The 15,675-nt window shown below is 42.8% G+C and overlaps 1 protein-coding gene across 4 annotated transcripts in view; it reads left to right on the top strand.

The window, feature by feature from the left end:
* The first annotated feature begins 902 nt into the window (after positions 1–902).
* DNAAF8 (dynein axonemal assembly factor 8) overlaps positions 903–15,675 on the top strand; it is a 92,065-nt gene continuing 77,292 nt past the window's right edge. For all 4 annotated transcript variants that reach the window (XM_081839508.1, XM_081839507.1, XM_081839506.1 and 1 more), the window contains exons 1-7: positions 903–1,084; positions 1,598–1,714; positions 2,553–3,056; positions 8,087–8,189; positions 9,699–9,840; positions 10,279–10,425; positions 14,427–14,528. In XM_081839508.1, coding sequence (XP_081695634.1) covers positions 956–1,084; positions 1,598–1,714; positions 2,553–3,056; positions 8,087–8,189; positions 9,699–9,840; positions 10,279–10,425; positions 14,427–14,528 — 1,244 coding nt within the window. In that variant the 5' untranslated portion in view covers positions 903–955. The remainder of the gene's footprint in view (positions 1,085–1,597; positions 1,715–2,552; positions 3,057–8,086; positions 8,190–9,698; positions 9,841–10,278; positions 10,426–14,426; positions 14,529–15,675) is intronic.

Genomic DNA, 15,675 nt, shown 5'->3' with positions numbered 1-15,675 from the left:
CAAATATGTGCAAATATTTTTCAGGAGGTAAAAAGTAGAAAAGGAAAATATATGTCACTCTGATAGTTAACACAAACATTTAAATAAATATTATGTACAGCATCATCCATGCTTACCAAAAATATATATTCCTGGCCTAAATATATAGCAATGCTATATGCAAGATTTTCTCCCTCAGCTTAATTCTGTGCTGCAAACATAAAAAAGGCATCAAATGTGCCACAAATGTTTAGTGGGCATTCCTTTTGCCTTCCAATAAATTTCAATTTATAATATATGTATCTGTTTATTTAATATACATTTTGTCTTGCCTTTTTTCAGGCAACATATCTCCAAGGCAGCTTATGATAATAATAAACTATTGTGTGTTTTATTTTAAGTATAAATATATAAGTAGGTGGAGCTGCAACAACTGCTTTTTCAAGGTTCCATAAAGGCCATATAGGGCAGCCATGCTGGCTGATGTGAGTTGTAGTCCAAAACATTTTGAACGCATTACCAGGTCAGTAAAGTTTAACACAAGGAGATAGCCTCATGATTTCGTCCCTGCGACTGGATCACCTCCTGTTCTTAATGGCTGTTTAGGTGGTACAGTCCAAACAACAGACTACATCACTATGCTGTGGTGCTAGCCCAGAATACCAGTATTTCATCATTCCTAACAATTGTTCATGCTTGCTGGGGCCAATGGGAGTTGTACTTTAGCAACATCTGGAGGGCCAAAGGTTCCCCACTCCTGTTGTAGACCTCTGGCCCTCTAGATGTTGTCCCCAATCCACCTCAGCTAGTGTGAATGATTGTTAGGGGTGATGGAAGTTGTAGTTCAATAACATCTGGAGGGCCACACATTCTCCATCCTCGATGTAGACATTCCTACCCTGTGTTTATTCTACTCTGCTCTTTCTTTAGTACCAGCATAGTATTCAGCTGAGTAGGTCACATAGGATCACTTCAAATGGCATCAGAGGATCAAAACAAGGAAAAAGAGGGGGGTCCTAACCTTCCAACAGCTCCTTTCCAATGGGGAGCCATCCTGTCTGCAGTGAAAGATCAGATTCCTTCAATGGATTCTGACACCTTAGTGGTAAGTGCCATTCCCCATTTTCTGTTCTTTCAATCTCAAACCATCTGTATTAGCCATCCAAGATACAAATACTAGCAAAATTTGCAGGAAGACAGTCTTCAGCTCAAAATATCCTGCCTACGTGGAGTCAAAATTTAAGGAGTTGATTTTATAAACCCTGGAAAAACAGCTTTTTTGCCTATGACATGTTGTGATAATTTAAATTGTATCTTGATAATTGTGGGATATTTTTTTTTACATACACATAATTAATCTATTGTTAATCCTATGGAGTACACTGCAGTATTTATCATGAACTCTGTTCAGTTCCATTGTATTGTTCCATATTTTCAGTTGCATAAATTTTGACATTATTTACTTCCAATAAAGTGTGCTTGAAGTTCACAACTTTATGTAGTGCAGCTAGTGTGAGATGCCCAGCAGTGAGTGTAGTTGAGTATCCACACTTACTTCCTTTCCCATCTTTTCTGCCTTGGAATGAATGTCACCCAGTTTCTTTTCTCTGTTTGATAGTCTGATTGCAATGAAGATGATGGGGAGCTTTTCATCTTCCAGCGTGATCAATCCAACCTGGTTCCTGACTTCTCGGAGGAACTAGAAGACCTTCCTCCAGAAGAAGCACACTTGCAGGTCATTGGTCCTACCTATCATCACTGGGTTCCAGTAGGGTAATGCCTGTATTAAGACCAACAATATTTATTTGTTTATTTCATTTATGAATTACTACCCATGAGACATCCTGAAGTGATTTATGGTATAGAACATATATAAAACACTTGCAAGTATAGTTACAAGTATTGCATAAATAAATTTTTTTTTTTTTTTTTTACAAAATACATATAAATATGAAAACAACAGCAGCACATACATAAAATCAATTCAGATCCAAAAGAGACATCTTCTGGGATAAAGAAGGCACAAAGGCACCAGTAACAAAGCTCTTATATAATGACCAGCATGAAAGGAACTGAGAAGTGGAGCTGGTCTCTCAGCAAAGCTGATGAGGTGGACCCTTCTTTGCATCACTTCCTCTGCTGTAGCCATCTGAAATGGCAGCTAAAAATGACTGTGTGTGTGTGTGTACACAGGAAGCTGGTCTCCCAGCAGTCCCCACCACAATGACAAACAGGACCATAGAAAGCTACCTTATACAGAGACAGATCATTGGTTTATCTAACTGAGTATTACCAGTAGGGAAGAGTTGGCCAGTATTTCTCTCCTAGCCTTACTTGGAGATGTTGGGGATTGAGTCTGGACCTTCTGCATACAAGGCAGATGCTCTACCACTGAGCTACATTTTTCTGGTTTTTAATGGTTATCATTGGTGGGACCCAACAAGTAATTCTCACAAGCCACCATGTTTGAATTCACAAGTTGCTCATTCGGTCTTTATAATTTTGAATACCTGTTCTTCACATACTTAGTATTGTTTACCAAGGTGTAACTGGTATCTTTCTTGCACTTATAGAAAACATTTGAGTTTATGAGAGATCCAAGAGAGACCTGGAATGAAGATGGAGAAGATTCCACTTTTCAGAAAGACAAGAGTCCTAGGGGACACGTGTTACTAGACAGGGACGGATTTGGTCTTGTGACTGAAGAAAAGTCAAACCAAGAGACCATTGCTCGTTCAGTGTTCTCTATAAATGAGAATAAACCAGAAGAGGGAATCTCAGGGGTCCCCGGAGACCAAGAACGAGATATCAGGGAAAATAAGGGGAGACTGAGCTCTTCACCTAATACGTTACCATTTGTGGAAGTGTCACCTTTTTTGATGCTAAACACCAGTGAAAAAGAACGAAGGAAACTAATAGAAACTAAAATTCTCTCCAAGGCGGCATTGGGACCCCCTTCTGGAGAACTAGGTCATCCCCAACCAAAAAACAATAACAACAATTTAGAAATTGCAGAACAGGAGCCAGGAGCTATTTCAGCTGAACACCCCCGAGAGCTGATGCTGTTTGCCTTCAAGGTACACATAATAATATGGGTCTCTATTCTTCATAACAGCCTCTCTGTATTCTCTGTTCTTTGTTGTCTGTGGAAGTTGAAGGTCTAAGCATGCAGAATATTATCTGATCTTGTTAGGCTGAATGTTAATTTTACTGGTAGATAAAGGGTAGGAATTTGCATTTGTTTTTAAGAGAGCTCAAGGTGGTATGAGAGACTCATTGTTGTGAGCACACTCATCACATTATTGTTTTTCTATTAAAGGGGTCCTTCAAGTCTTTCTAGTGTGTCTATTGGGACAGAAGAAAATGCTCAGTACAGGTGACAATGATTGCCATGTTGGCTGTTTGGCTAAGGATGTCAGAGAATCCCAATGGAACCAGACATGGGAGTGGAAATTGTCATTGTTTGCTTATTTGTCCTATGTACAGAAATCAATATTATCCACTGTTGTTGTTTTCCAGTTTGCAAATGATATTTAATTGATATCTCCCCACAACCATCACCATTTGCATTGTGTCTGCTTTGTATTGAAATGAATGGTGTGGAATAATGTAATTAATTATGCCAAATTGCACTACAATGGAGAGCAAGCCAAACAACATAGTTTTCATTCGAAGCAGAAATGCAGCAGAACGGTAACAGTGTTGCATGCGATGAACACGGGTCAGAATGGAAATCAATGCCTTCTCACAATCCTAGCTGTGGCTTAATTCCTTCCAAAGTCCATCAGCTCTGGCCAACTGACAAGGCCAGTACCAAGAGTAGGGATGCACAGCTCAGTCTATTAGTCAATTTCAGATGTGCTCATTCTTAAATCCATTCCATCCTATTTCTGTATTAATCTGTGATCATTAATTTTTTAATCCACGGAGATCTTTTTAAATTTAAGTACATATTTCAATGCATGTTTTATGACAAAATTGTATTTAAACATGCATTGCATATTAATGTTTGCATTTATAAATGAATTTTATCCTGAGATGAACATTTAAACACATTTTGGTGGTTTTGAGGAGAGCAAAATCTGGAGATCTGTGAAATCCAAATGGTAATTAGGTTCTGATACGCTCATTACTTTGAGAGTTGCAAGAGAGGTCTGCAAATGGAATTAAATTCCTCAAGCATCCCTAACCAAGAGCAGCCACTAAAATAAGGTAGGTTGATTACGATGCTGGTGTTACCAACTGCAAATCTGATGTGACAGTGTCAGAAGGAAACATTGGAGGAGATAATTTATTTTAGTCCCCTAAAAAGAAAGCAACTAATAAAACCATGTCACAGAGACAATCCCCTAGCCCTGCTATGCGAGTCTGGCAACAAGCTACTTCTCTTGTGTAAAAGGGGTTATTCTTGAAGAGAGTGCAAAGTTAGCCTGCTTCTTGAATTACCTTCAGCTATCTGCAGGGGGGGGGGGATGACCTATCCCTGGCCCAAAGGTGCTGTGTTGGCTACTTGTAGGCTACTTGCTTTGCGGTTTTTGTGGTGTTCGTTTTCTTGTAAAACCCAACCTAGGAAGGCCATAGTTTTGGAATTGTTGCATTATACATGCCTTACACTTAACGTTTTTATCACCCCCCCCCCAAGAAAGTCTAATTTCTCTCGTAAGACTTCCTCTTGAGATTTTATACGCTGAAGAAATAAATCTTAGGTAATTTGTTCTGATTTTTTTTTTAAAGCATTGTGCGTATTTTATGCCAGCTGTGAAAGTGGCAAGATTTCTGCCACCGCTGGAAGTCTAATTTAGCCACCTTCTTGGATTGCTTCATTCATTTCACCAGTCAAGGAGTGCCATTATCAAATGCATCCCTGCCAATAAAGCCCCAACCCTGTGCCAGTAAAAGAAAACCCAACCACATTAGGGAGAAAGGATCTAGCCCTACCTGCTCCTTGTTATACTAGTTTTCCAGATAGTGGTGCGTCCATCCTGTTACTTCAGGAGTCCCCTCACTTCGTGCCACTGTATTCGTAGCTATTGCCTTGGAAAGGGGAACCGTTTGTCCTCCAGAGGTTGATGGACTCAGGCACTCATCATTCCCAGCCAGCATAGCCCATGGGAACTGGAATACAACAGCATCTGAAAGGCCACTGATGCCCCCATCTCTGCTCTAGCCCTAGCAAATCTATGGCTGAAGTGAGATTTGAACTGGGGAGCGTCCGTCTCAGAGCTCATAAACTTAGCCACTGTACTGATGTATTTCAGCATTTGACAGTGTTCCCCAACCTAGTTTCCTCCATATGTTTTGGACCACATCTCCCATCATCCCTGCCCATTGGGCCTGCTGTCAGAAGCACTTGGAAGAACACCAGATTGGGGAAGGCTGCCATATACAATAACTGTGTAATTGGATTTCACAGTTGGGGAAGCTTAGGCCAAGGGGCCAAATGCAGCCCCTCAGCCCCCCCCCCCCCGCAGCCATGCTCCTTACCAATCCTGCTTCATACTGGACTTTGATAATGACACTGGCTTGTCTGGATGGAGGATCAAGAGGGTTGTGTGACTGTGTTTAGAAACTAGTCTACTGTACACTGGTAAAGCTTACATCCATTGTTCTCCCCACTTTTGCCTCTGACCCTTCACCATTGGCATGTGGCCCCTAGATGGTTGCCCAGGAGGGAATGTGGGTGGGTTTTGCCCACCCTCGCTTCTGAGTAAACATACAGGATTGCACTAGCTGTATTTGTTCATCTCCTCTGACAAAGTTCTGGGATCCAATGCGGTTTCTGTTGTCCTACTTTCTCCATCTCCTACTCTCTCCCAGGAGAGACAACGCTTGTTTCAGCCAGTAAATCTTTCTCGTCTTTGCCAAACCACGGTTAGTTAGCTCCAGTCTTACATTACAAATTAAATTGAAGGATCTGGCGACTGCCAAAAGCAAAATCTGCCCTGTTAGAGAAGCGCTAATCAGAGCTCCTTCACTCCTTTGAGGTTTATCATCCAGGAAACAGTGAAGAGAGCTCTTTTGAGATGCCGTGACAGACAAAGGGGATTATTACAATGGAAACTGCATTAGCTTTCAGCACTGAGACTGTTTGGATCAGAATGAAAGGATTGAATTTACATGTTTGTTGTAGCATTACATGTTGTGATGCTAGTGAGTTGTAATTGGCAGTCTTGTGTCGTCTTCAGAATGATATAGCAAATGCTATTATGGTCTGCCCTGAAACTGTCAGATTATAACAGAGATCCACAGCTCTAGTGTGGGGAAAAAAATAACAGCAACAACATCACACTCGTAAGAGTTCATATTATGAAAAACATGCTGTTCCTATTACCTTTTTCCACATGTGATTTGAGAACAAATATACAGAAACATAGCTGACGCCCCATTGAGCAGCCTGGCAGCCTAGTTCAGATGAATAGGACTTTATCTTTTCCGCAGGACAATCAGAAAGTGCCTTTTTCTTCTGTTTTAAAAGTTACAATACAAAAATGCAATTGAATCAGCCATAGCACTGCTCATTGCTTTAGAGAAGAGCTGAAACCATGTTTAGATTCCGGCTTCAGATTGTCTATTACGAAAGAGCCATGATTAACTCTCAGCTGCCATAAATGGCACTTTCAATTTAACCGTTGTCTGCAGTTAAGCCTGGCAGGGGAATCAGCCATCTAAAGGGAGCAGGTAGGCAGGTTTCAGATCCTGGGTTATGTGGGAACCTGGGTTACTTAGTCCTAAGTACGATTAACACCACTACCAATGTAACAATTAAATGCAGTTGAATCCTCTAGGGACAATTTGTCCTCCAAAGAAGGGGATGGGAGAAAGAGTGTGTAGTCCATCAGTCCATTCCCTCTTTGCTTAACTACGATTCAACAATTGGCAGTGCTGTTTTCGGTAGGGATAGGGGAGAAATTCAGTTTGTGTTCAGAGGTGAACTTGTGAAATTCGTGTTGGTTCAAGGAAAAAATTACACATAGAAAGGAGAATTCCTGGATGCCAAGACAGTGGCAGAGCTTCAGGCTCCAGCACCAGGGGCGGAGAGCAGGTGGGGGCGGGGCTGGCAGGCACCCCGGGGGCGTGATGCGCTGCCTGCAGGGGCGTGGCATGCGTTCTGGGGGCGTGGTGCACTGCCTGCAGGGGTGTGGTGCGCTGGGGCACCCAGTGCAGGCGGGGGGGGGGGGCAGCCGCAATGGAACCTCACCGGGATCACGCTGATAGGGGTGGTGCGCTCCCCCTGCCCCCTCTTCCTCTGCTAGTGTGCCAAGATCCAAGTTTGGGGCCAGTACTCTTTGGTGAAGGAACCCCAGCAGACATTTAAAACCTGCAACAAATTCAGGCTTGGAAATATAGGCTATTAGACCTTATAATATGCCCTTCCAAGTGATTTGCAAAATACTCCCCTCTTCTCCCAGCATAGGGAAAGACCACACCTTTAGTAAGTTAAAAATTATTTATTCAGAAGGACAGATTAATGTGCTTTTCCATAGAGCATTCAGAAAAAGTTGTACAAGTGGTAAAACGTAGCTTAGTTACAGAGTGGTGAAAGTTTCTAAATGATTGGTAGAGGAACTCAAGAGTGAGAGCCATGTGGTCTGAGTTGGAGCAACCTGGATCATCTATACATCAAGTAGCCTGGGGGAGATAATAGGTCTGAATACCTAGTTCCTCCCAGAGTGAGGGGAAGTGAACATAGCTAAGCCTGGCAGAACAGCATACTCTATGGTTTTAAGCCCTTCATGTGTTAATTAGACTTAAGCATGTTAGTAGTAGGCGGCTGATTATCTCACAATTTGCACCCTCCCAAATAATACACAAATGGAACCACAGCCATCCTTCGAAATAATAACTTTTCCAAATTTTGCAGTGCAATTCTCCAGCCAATCAAAGTGTATAAAAATGAATATACTGGTATAAAGTGTGCATTGAACTGCATCACGGAAAATAACAACAAAAATGTATTATATTAAGGGAAATTGCTTGCAAAAATGTGTGTATACATCAGAATTGCACGCAAGAATGTATTATTAGAAGAAATTAGGATAAAGCTAACAGCCTTTCAAACTTAAACTTTACGGTGGCCCCATTCAACTGCAAACTGTTCTCCTTTCAGGACATTGAGAAGTGGAATCTAGACAAGGTACTACAGGACCTGGAGAAGCAAAGTGGCGATAGAAATTGTACAGTGGAAACCGCTTTTTCTTCAGTGAACCATGGTGAATGTGCATCCATGAGAGCTGAAGTCAGATTGCAAAATTGAGTTCAAAAGTCATGCCAGATTTGAGTCCTATCCTCTCCAGCTTCCTGGCCAGTGGGCCAGATCCTTATTTCTCCACTCTGCCAGACCAAATCTGTAGATGGGCAGTGGGAATGTGCCTTGTTCCAGCAAAGGAACAATCAAGAGGTCACTTTAAGCTCCTGATTGTTCCTTTGAAGCCTTGCCCTTAGCTGACCCACAGTTGGGCATGATTACCCCCAAGATGGCTTGCCGGGCCAAGTTTGGTCAGCAGGCTAGAGGCTTTTTACCCTGTTGTGCAGGTTTACTCAGAAACAAGTCCCATTGTTTTAATGAAATCACTTCCAGGGAACTATACCAGGGATTGCAGCCTGTCTACAGCAGGGCTAGAGAACCTCTGTTCTGTCCATGGCCACATTCCCTGGTGGTGTAATTTCCACCAGTGATGGGTAGAGTCACCATTTTGCGTGTGCGCTCTCTCTCTCTCTCTCTCTTTCTCCGACATGCCCTTTCTTTCCTCCATCTCTTCTTCCTTGTCCAATGGGCTGGTGAGGAAGGGTCAGATTTTGCTAGAGATCTGACTGGATCAATTTTATAGGGCTTTTGAAGCACGACAAATTTTCTTTACAGTATTTTGAATAGATATGCTCTGAGAAGAACTTAATTGGGTACAGTTCATTACTGGAAAGTTGATCATTGCGCCTGCATTTGGGCACCTCTTAAGATACTATAGTCAAATTTGGCATGGTGATTCCCAAGATCAAGGAGCAGGTGTTTTTTTCTATGTTTGGATACAGTTGGAAGCCAATTGGACTCAAGATGGCAGACGGAACCTTTGAAAACTGCATTGATGTTTTGGTTTCTTAGAATTCTCCATCAACGCTAGGAAAGTTATGGGAGTCCAAAGGGCAAGAGCAGGGGGACAAAATCCTAAAAGACAGATTGTAGTGAAGTGAGGAGCATGCAAGGATGCAAAAGAACTGGGTCTGAGGGAAAATAGCCTGACAGAGAGCAGTGGAGTGGTGTTGGCTACCTGGCCTGACAGCATCATATTCAAAATGCCCCAGGCCATAGGAGCTACCACTTTCCCTTCATCCCCAAAGCCCCTCCAACTTGAGTAATGGATTTATACCGCTTCTGCACACTTGTATCTCCCCCATCTACATCTTGCATTGCTCTTTACAGCCTTTTGCATTCTCCCAGACTTGAGGTTCTGCCAGAGAACCAACTGATTGCAATAGATTCCAACCTCCCTGTGCATTGTCCCCCACCCCTCGCCCCGCAGCCAGGCTTTCATGTGCACCTCTCTTGGTGGTCTGGCACTTCACTTTTGGGAAGCCTGATTTAATTTCTAGTTTTCTTGAATAACGACATCACTCACTTTACCATCCCTCCCATTCATGTCCTTTGGGGAAATCATAACGATGCTAACATTGAAATTCTTTCCGGCAGCTGGACTGAGTGTTTCTCTTCTTTATTTCACCTTCAGAAGCTGTCAGGGCTCAGTCACAAACAAGGCTCATGGGAAAGCTAGAAGAGCTATGCCTCAAGCAGTCAAGGGCATTTTTCTCACACCGCAGGAGGTGCCTTGCCAAGTTTCCCAACTTCAGTGAGTGCCAGGGAGATGGGAGGTAGGTCCTCAAGCCTTTCAGAATTCAGTTTTGTACACACCTGACGTCAATGCTTATGATAAAGACTTCCAACAAAAGAAAGGGTAGTTTCCAGGACTGGGCCAAGGATGTAAGGCTGGTTTAATTGTCATAGCATCTCCTGCTCCCAATAAGACCTCTTAAAATTAAGAATTTTCTTCTTCTTAGCCTCTGCAAAGTACTGCAGTTTCTGGCAGTCCTTGTGTAGGAGCAATGTCAACTAAACCATTTTGCAATTGGTTTAAATTTGTAGTGTAGACATGCCTGTCACGGACAAAATTCAATAGGAGATGCTTTCTTTTCTAGAACATTATACAACAGACTTCTTGTTATGTTTAGAAATTCTTTTAAGAAAATCTATTCTGTGCCTTACTTTGTGATGGTGGATAATCCACTGACACAATGATTTGTATTCCCAAGAGATGTACCCACCCTGGCATCATGGACGAACAGCCAAAGCCTTCCTCCAATTGAACTGCAACGTTTTCCAGAGCCGCCAACAGTATATATTGATCTAAGGGACACAACATCTCAGAGGTCTGAGTCGTTGGCTGATGAGCAGCAAAGGTAATTGCCAGCATGTTAACATCTGTGGGATCAGAGGCAGCGAAGAAGCAAACACCACCCTTGTAGCGTGAGAACTAACATCATCGTATGGGATGTTTTAATCCATCCTAGGGCTTAGCAACAACTGAAGGCGGAGGAGCTGCAGTAGCCACCTCATGTGACCAGTACTGTATTCCGGGAGCACGTAGCTCAATGGCAGGACACATGCTTAGGCAGTTGAACTGGTGTGGAGAACCTCTGGCTCTCAGATTTTGCTAAACTACAGCTCCATCATCCTGGCCCTTCACCATGCTTGCTGGCACTGAATGGAGCAGTAGTTCAGCAATATATGGAGGGCCAGAGGTTCCCCCATGCCTGCTGAAGAAGGTCTCAAGTGCAATGGAATCGCTATTGAAAAGGATGAGGTATAGATGATGGGAAAGACACATTCTTGAGTCCTCTGTGGCATCTGGAGTAGATAGGGATGGACAAATCTCAGTTTTTGTTTCTCTCTGCTTTTCCTTTTCCCAGTCTTACATTTAGCTCTCCATGTTTCCACACTGGTTTGTGATTGATTGATTTCTTTAAAAGTCCTCATGAAAACTCACCAGTATTTTAGTGCAAATTTTGTCCTAGTAGACATGTGTTTGTATGCAATTTTGTCTAAAAAGCACATATTTGTAGAGCAATTTTCTCTAATATAAGGCATTTTTGTATGTTTTTTCCCCTCACCGATGTGTGCGTCTTTGTGCTTTATGCCTTTTTGTGCGCACTGCTTGGCTGGAGAACAGCACTGCGAAATTTTGAAAAGTTTGAACTTTGAAGGATGGTTGTGTTTTGGTTTGCATGATGTTTCACAAAGTGCAAATTAGGTAGGTTCACATTTGAATGTGAACCAAATCAAATCTCTCCTATTGTTCCTCCGTTGGTCTGACTTGGCACAAGGCAGCTTCTTAGGTCCTTTTCCACCTTGGCAGGGCCTCTTTTCCTTCTCATTAGATACATGTCCGATGGAGCCAGACCTTTGATTTCCAGCAGAAGAATTGTGTGGGAAATACTAGGACTGTCAGCAGTAATCAGTATAAATGGTTGGTTAATGAATTAGAGCTATTGTTGATCAGCTAGCAGGGGCTCATTTTGATCAGTGGGGCTGCAAGTCAAGGGGATATTGAGTTGGTTCTGGCATTTTGTTGGAATGAAAGAGAGAGAGAGAGAGGGAGAGAGAGAGAGAGAGTAAAGATGGCCTTTTATTCTGGAGATGAGGAGTAGCTTGTGCATGTTATTGTACACTTTCTTCAGTTTTGCAGAAAGCTACCTATATTGTGAGAGTCTGACACCATGGAAATGCATTTAAACTGAACAGACTTTGTCAAGCGACATTGTTATTTTAACTGGTTGGCAGTCCCGGAAAACACCCTTCACAAATCTGGGCTGGGTGCTGGGCTTCTCTCCGCTCTTTGAGGGGAATGGGGATCTCTTAATAACTCTCAGCACCCTGAAAAAACTACAGTTCCCACAATTCTTGCGTGGGGGGAGTCATAACTCTTTATAGTAGTATTATAGTGTGTTAAATGTATGGTGCAGGTAAGGCCAAAGGTTGGTTGTGCTGAGACCATGCACATTTAATTGGGGATTTCTGTAGTCTGAGGACTTCCATATAAAAAGGCCCTGTGTCTTGTACCTGCCAAGTGAATCCTTACAAGCAGGCATACAAGTCCAGGTTCTGAAGTAAGTCCTGAGCACTTGTAGCACATCTGCTTTGCATGCAGAAGGTCTCAAGTTCAACACCCAGTGTCTACAGCAGGTGTGGGGGAGCCCCCCCACAATGTTGCTGAACTAATTGCAATTCCCGTCAGCCCCAGCAAGCATGGCCAATGGCCAGGGATGATGGGAGCTGTAGTTCCACAACATCTGATCTTCAGGTAGTGTTGGGAAAGACTCTTGCCTGAAACTCTAGGAAGCTGCTGCCAGTCATTGTAGACAGTACTGAACGAGATGGACTAGTCATCTGTGACTTGGTGTATGGCATCTTGCTGTAAATATATTCTCCCTTTCTGTGAGATGCCCATGTCATACAAAGGCTATGTTTTGCTCATAGTTGTATCCACCATAACTCAAGCTTAACTGAGAAATGGTGGATATTTTCCCCCCTTTAGACAGCCAGTTTTGTTGAATCATCTTGTGCCAGGGCTGGGGAATCTATGACCCTCTATGTTGTTGGACTCCAGCTCTCAGCATTCCCTGGTAATTGGCCCTGCTTAGTGGGTTTGATGGGAATTCGTACTCATCAACATCTGGAAGGCCGCAGCTTCCCCATCCCTGTCTTATGTCCACATCCTGCAGTTCTGTTGATCTTTGTATTTAATATGGCAATATGAATTCAATTCAGATTCACCTGTCACACTCCATCTCATGACCAAGGCTGATTTTAAGAAAACGCAAACTGGGAAACCAGTTTTTATTGTCTCTGAAATAGCAGGATTGGTTTTTAAATGCACTAGTGCTGGATGATGCCTTTCTGTGAATTCTGGGAACGCAGTACTGAACCATTCTGACAGAGGATCTCAGGGGAGCTGCTGATGTGTTTTCTCCTTGAAATAGAAGGATTCCCAGCACCAGAATAGTAAAGGGAGATGAAAAAGGCCCAAGGGCAATATTAATCAAGAGTTAGGAGGAGGTTACTGTAGAATGGGCAAAGGGGCTTAATTACATTGCCTGTTATCATAAGCCATAAATATAAAGTAGTCATTCATGCAATTGCCTGTAATATTCTGTGGGTAAAAATAAAATAAAATTACAAGGCAGCTCTTCTAACTATTAAAAAACTGAGTTCTGAGCATGAAAGGGCACACAATATTCCTTTGTAGTTCTGACTACATCAGATTGTGCGGAAGAACCCTTTTAGAGGTATGCGGAAGCAATGCTGTTCACTTCATTATGTGTTCTGTTTTCAGAAGTGAGGTTCAAGTACATCAAGTCCAAAAGTGGCCCTCCAGACTTCTCTGTCCAGCCCTCAGGACACATTCCAGGCCACAACCCCTTGCCCCCAGGCCACTTCTGAAACTGGACGTACTCCACCCTTCCTCAAGTGCTTCTGCCTTCCTGGAATGTGTCCTTGAGCTGCAATACTGCTTCTTGCATATCTAGATGGATGATCAAGAGGTGTGTGTGTGTGTGTAGGGGTAAAAGAAACCCATGGCATTTGTGTGGCTGGAATGCAACCTTCCACATAAAGGCAAGGGTTACAAGATTGTTGTTCTCCTCACTTTTGCCTCTGGCTTAATCCATCATTTACATGTGACCCCCCAGGAGTTTGCCCACAAGGGAATGCGGCCCTCAGACTAAAGAAAGCTTCTTCACCAGTGACCAGTGGCCTATGCTAAAGAGCAAAACAACAACAACAAACCTATGGTTACGTGAAACATACTCAATAAACACACAAGACGTAACCGGTTGTACTTTTGAATAAATAAGGTATACTATTCATTGTATCAAATTGTAGATTTCCACAGAAGTCTCAAAGTTCAACAAAAAAAACAGAGGACCCGGTGGATCAGTTCATTCTCTAGTCAGTTCATGCATAAGGTCCGTACAATGGCTCAAGATTACAACATCAGTATCTATACCACCTGTCTGTTTATAGAGTCCAATAATCCACATGAAGGGTTGTTACTGTTCCACAGAATCCTTTCACAGAGTCTAAGACAAGGATTTCCGGAGTATTTGCCTTGTTTCACCATCCTAGGCTTCATCAGTAGAACAGGCATATGTCATATTACAGGATACTGGATCTTATAGCATAGTAGTGCTTGCCTTCCCCTGTCTTCCCACAGAGCAACCCCCCCCCCCATGTCTCCTGGATATCTGCTGCAGAAACGCCTCTTCAACTCCCAGTTTGCATTGAACTTGTTACCAACAATATCTGGTGGCATGAACGCTCTGATCCAGTCTTTGGGTACTGTGATAGAGAACGGGAGCAATCAGTAATGAAGCATTAATGGGATTTCTCGTTCTCTTTGTAGCTCGAGTGGCAGCTCCACAGATGAGGAGGAGGAGGAGGAAATGGAAGTGACAGACCGAGAGAAAGTGGAAGAGGGGATGAAAGAGTTTCCCCAACCATCACGGTACAGAATAAAGACATCCCACATTTCCATGAACTGCTAACGTGACAAGAATTAGATGCTTTTCCAGAGCCAGGCCTCTTCTGCAGTCACAAGGAAGACCAACTGACACAGAGCTTTACAGGCGCTGCTAAATTGGCTTTTAAAAACTGAACACTAAGGGCCTTTTCACAGATTATCTGGCACCAAACTCAGGTTTGCCAACTGCACTGCAGCTGATCTGGGCTCTTTTGTGAGTGTTCCTGTATGAAACAGGTTTCCTATCCTGCCCTTCCTCCTGAAGGAGCCCAGGGTGGCAAACACATCAATAATGGAAAATATTTTCAAAAGCATTCTAAAAATGGTGGAAAACATTCTCTCAAGCAGTGATCTCAGGGTTGCCAGGAACAGTGTGTTTTGGAGGAGTGCCTTGAGTGAACTGTGTCTTTCAGCCATCAGAGTCCTGGGTAAATAGGAGTGTTTTTAAATTCCTCTTTGAAGTCACTAATGAGGGAGACAGATGTGCTTCACTAGGGAAGGCATTCCACAAATGAGGAACTGCCACAGGTCAACAGCAACTGGGCAGAGTGTCTTAAGGTATGCTCCTAAAAGTGTTGCTGGCCCCAAGAAGCTCGTGAATCTGAATTCTGTGCATTCTCTCTCTCTCTCACGAGATCATAGCAGATGCACAGCCCTTCAGCTCTATTACAGTGGGATTGCTTCCTTTCATAATGAACTTGCGTGACCACGGCTGAGAGAAATAGAGCCAAAACATACAAAACTTATGATGATTGAGCATGCTCAGTAGGTACAGAATGTGGGCATCTCTTGGGAAAAAAGGCTGGGGGTGGATGGGAGCAGAATATCTTCTTTCATCCCCTTCTAGCTTATAATATCCTAGGGGAGGGCATGCTGGTCAACTGGAAACTTGAACAGCAGCATTCCTGTTAGACGATGAGAATAGACTGCAACATTTTGTTTCAGCTCCCAGGTCTTCATTACCCTGCTTGACATCTTGTACTGATTTGTGTAGTAGTAGTAGTAGTAGTAGCAGTAGTAGTAGTAGTAGTAATAATAATAATAATAATAATAATAATAATAATAATACTGTACGCCACTTACATACCCAAATGGCTTCTAAGTGGTTTGCAAGTATTATTATTATTATTAT

This window comes from Podarcis erhardii (genome assembly GCF_964252035.2).
Source record: "Podarcis erhardii genome assembly, chromosome: 14".
Taxonomy (NCBI): domain Eukaryota; kingdom Metazoa; phylum Chordata; class Lepidosauria; order Squamata; family Lacertidae; genus Podarcis; species Podarcis erhardii.
This window is presented reverse-complemented; position numbering and strand designations above follow the sequence as displayed.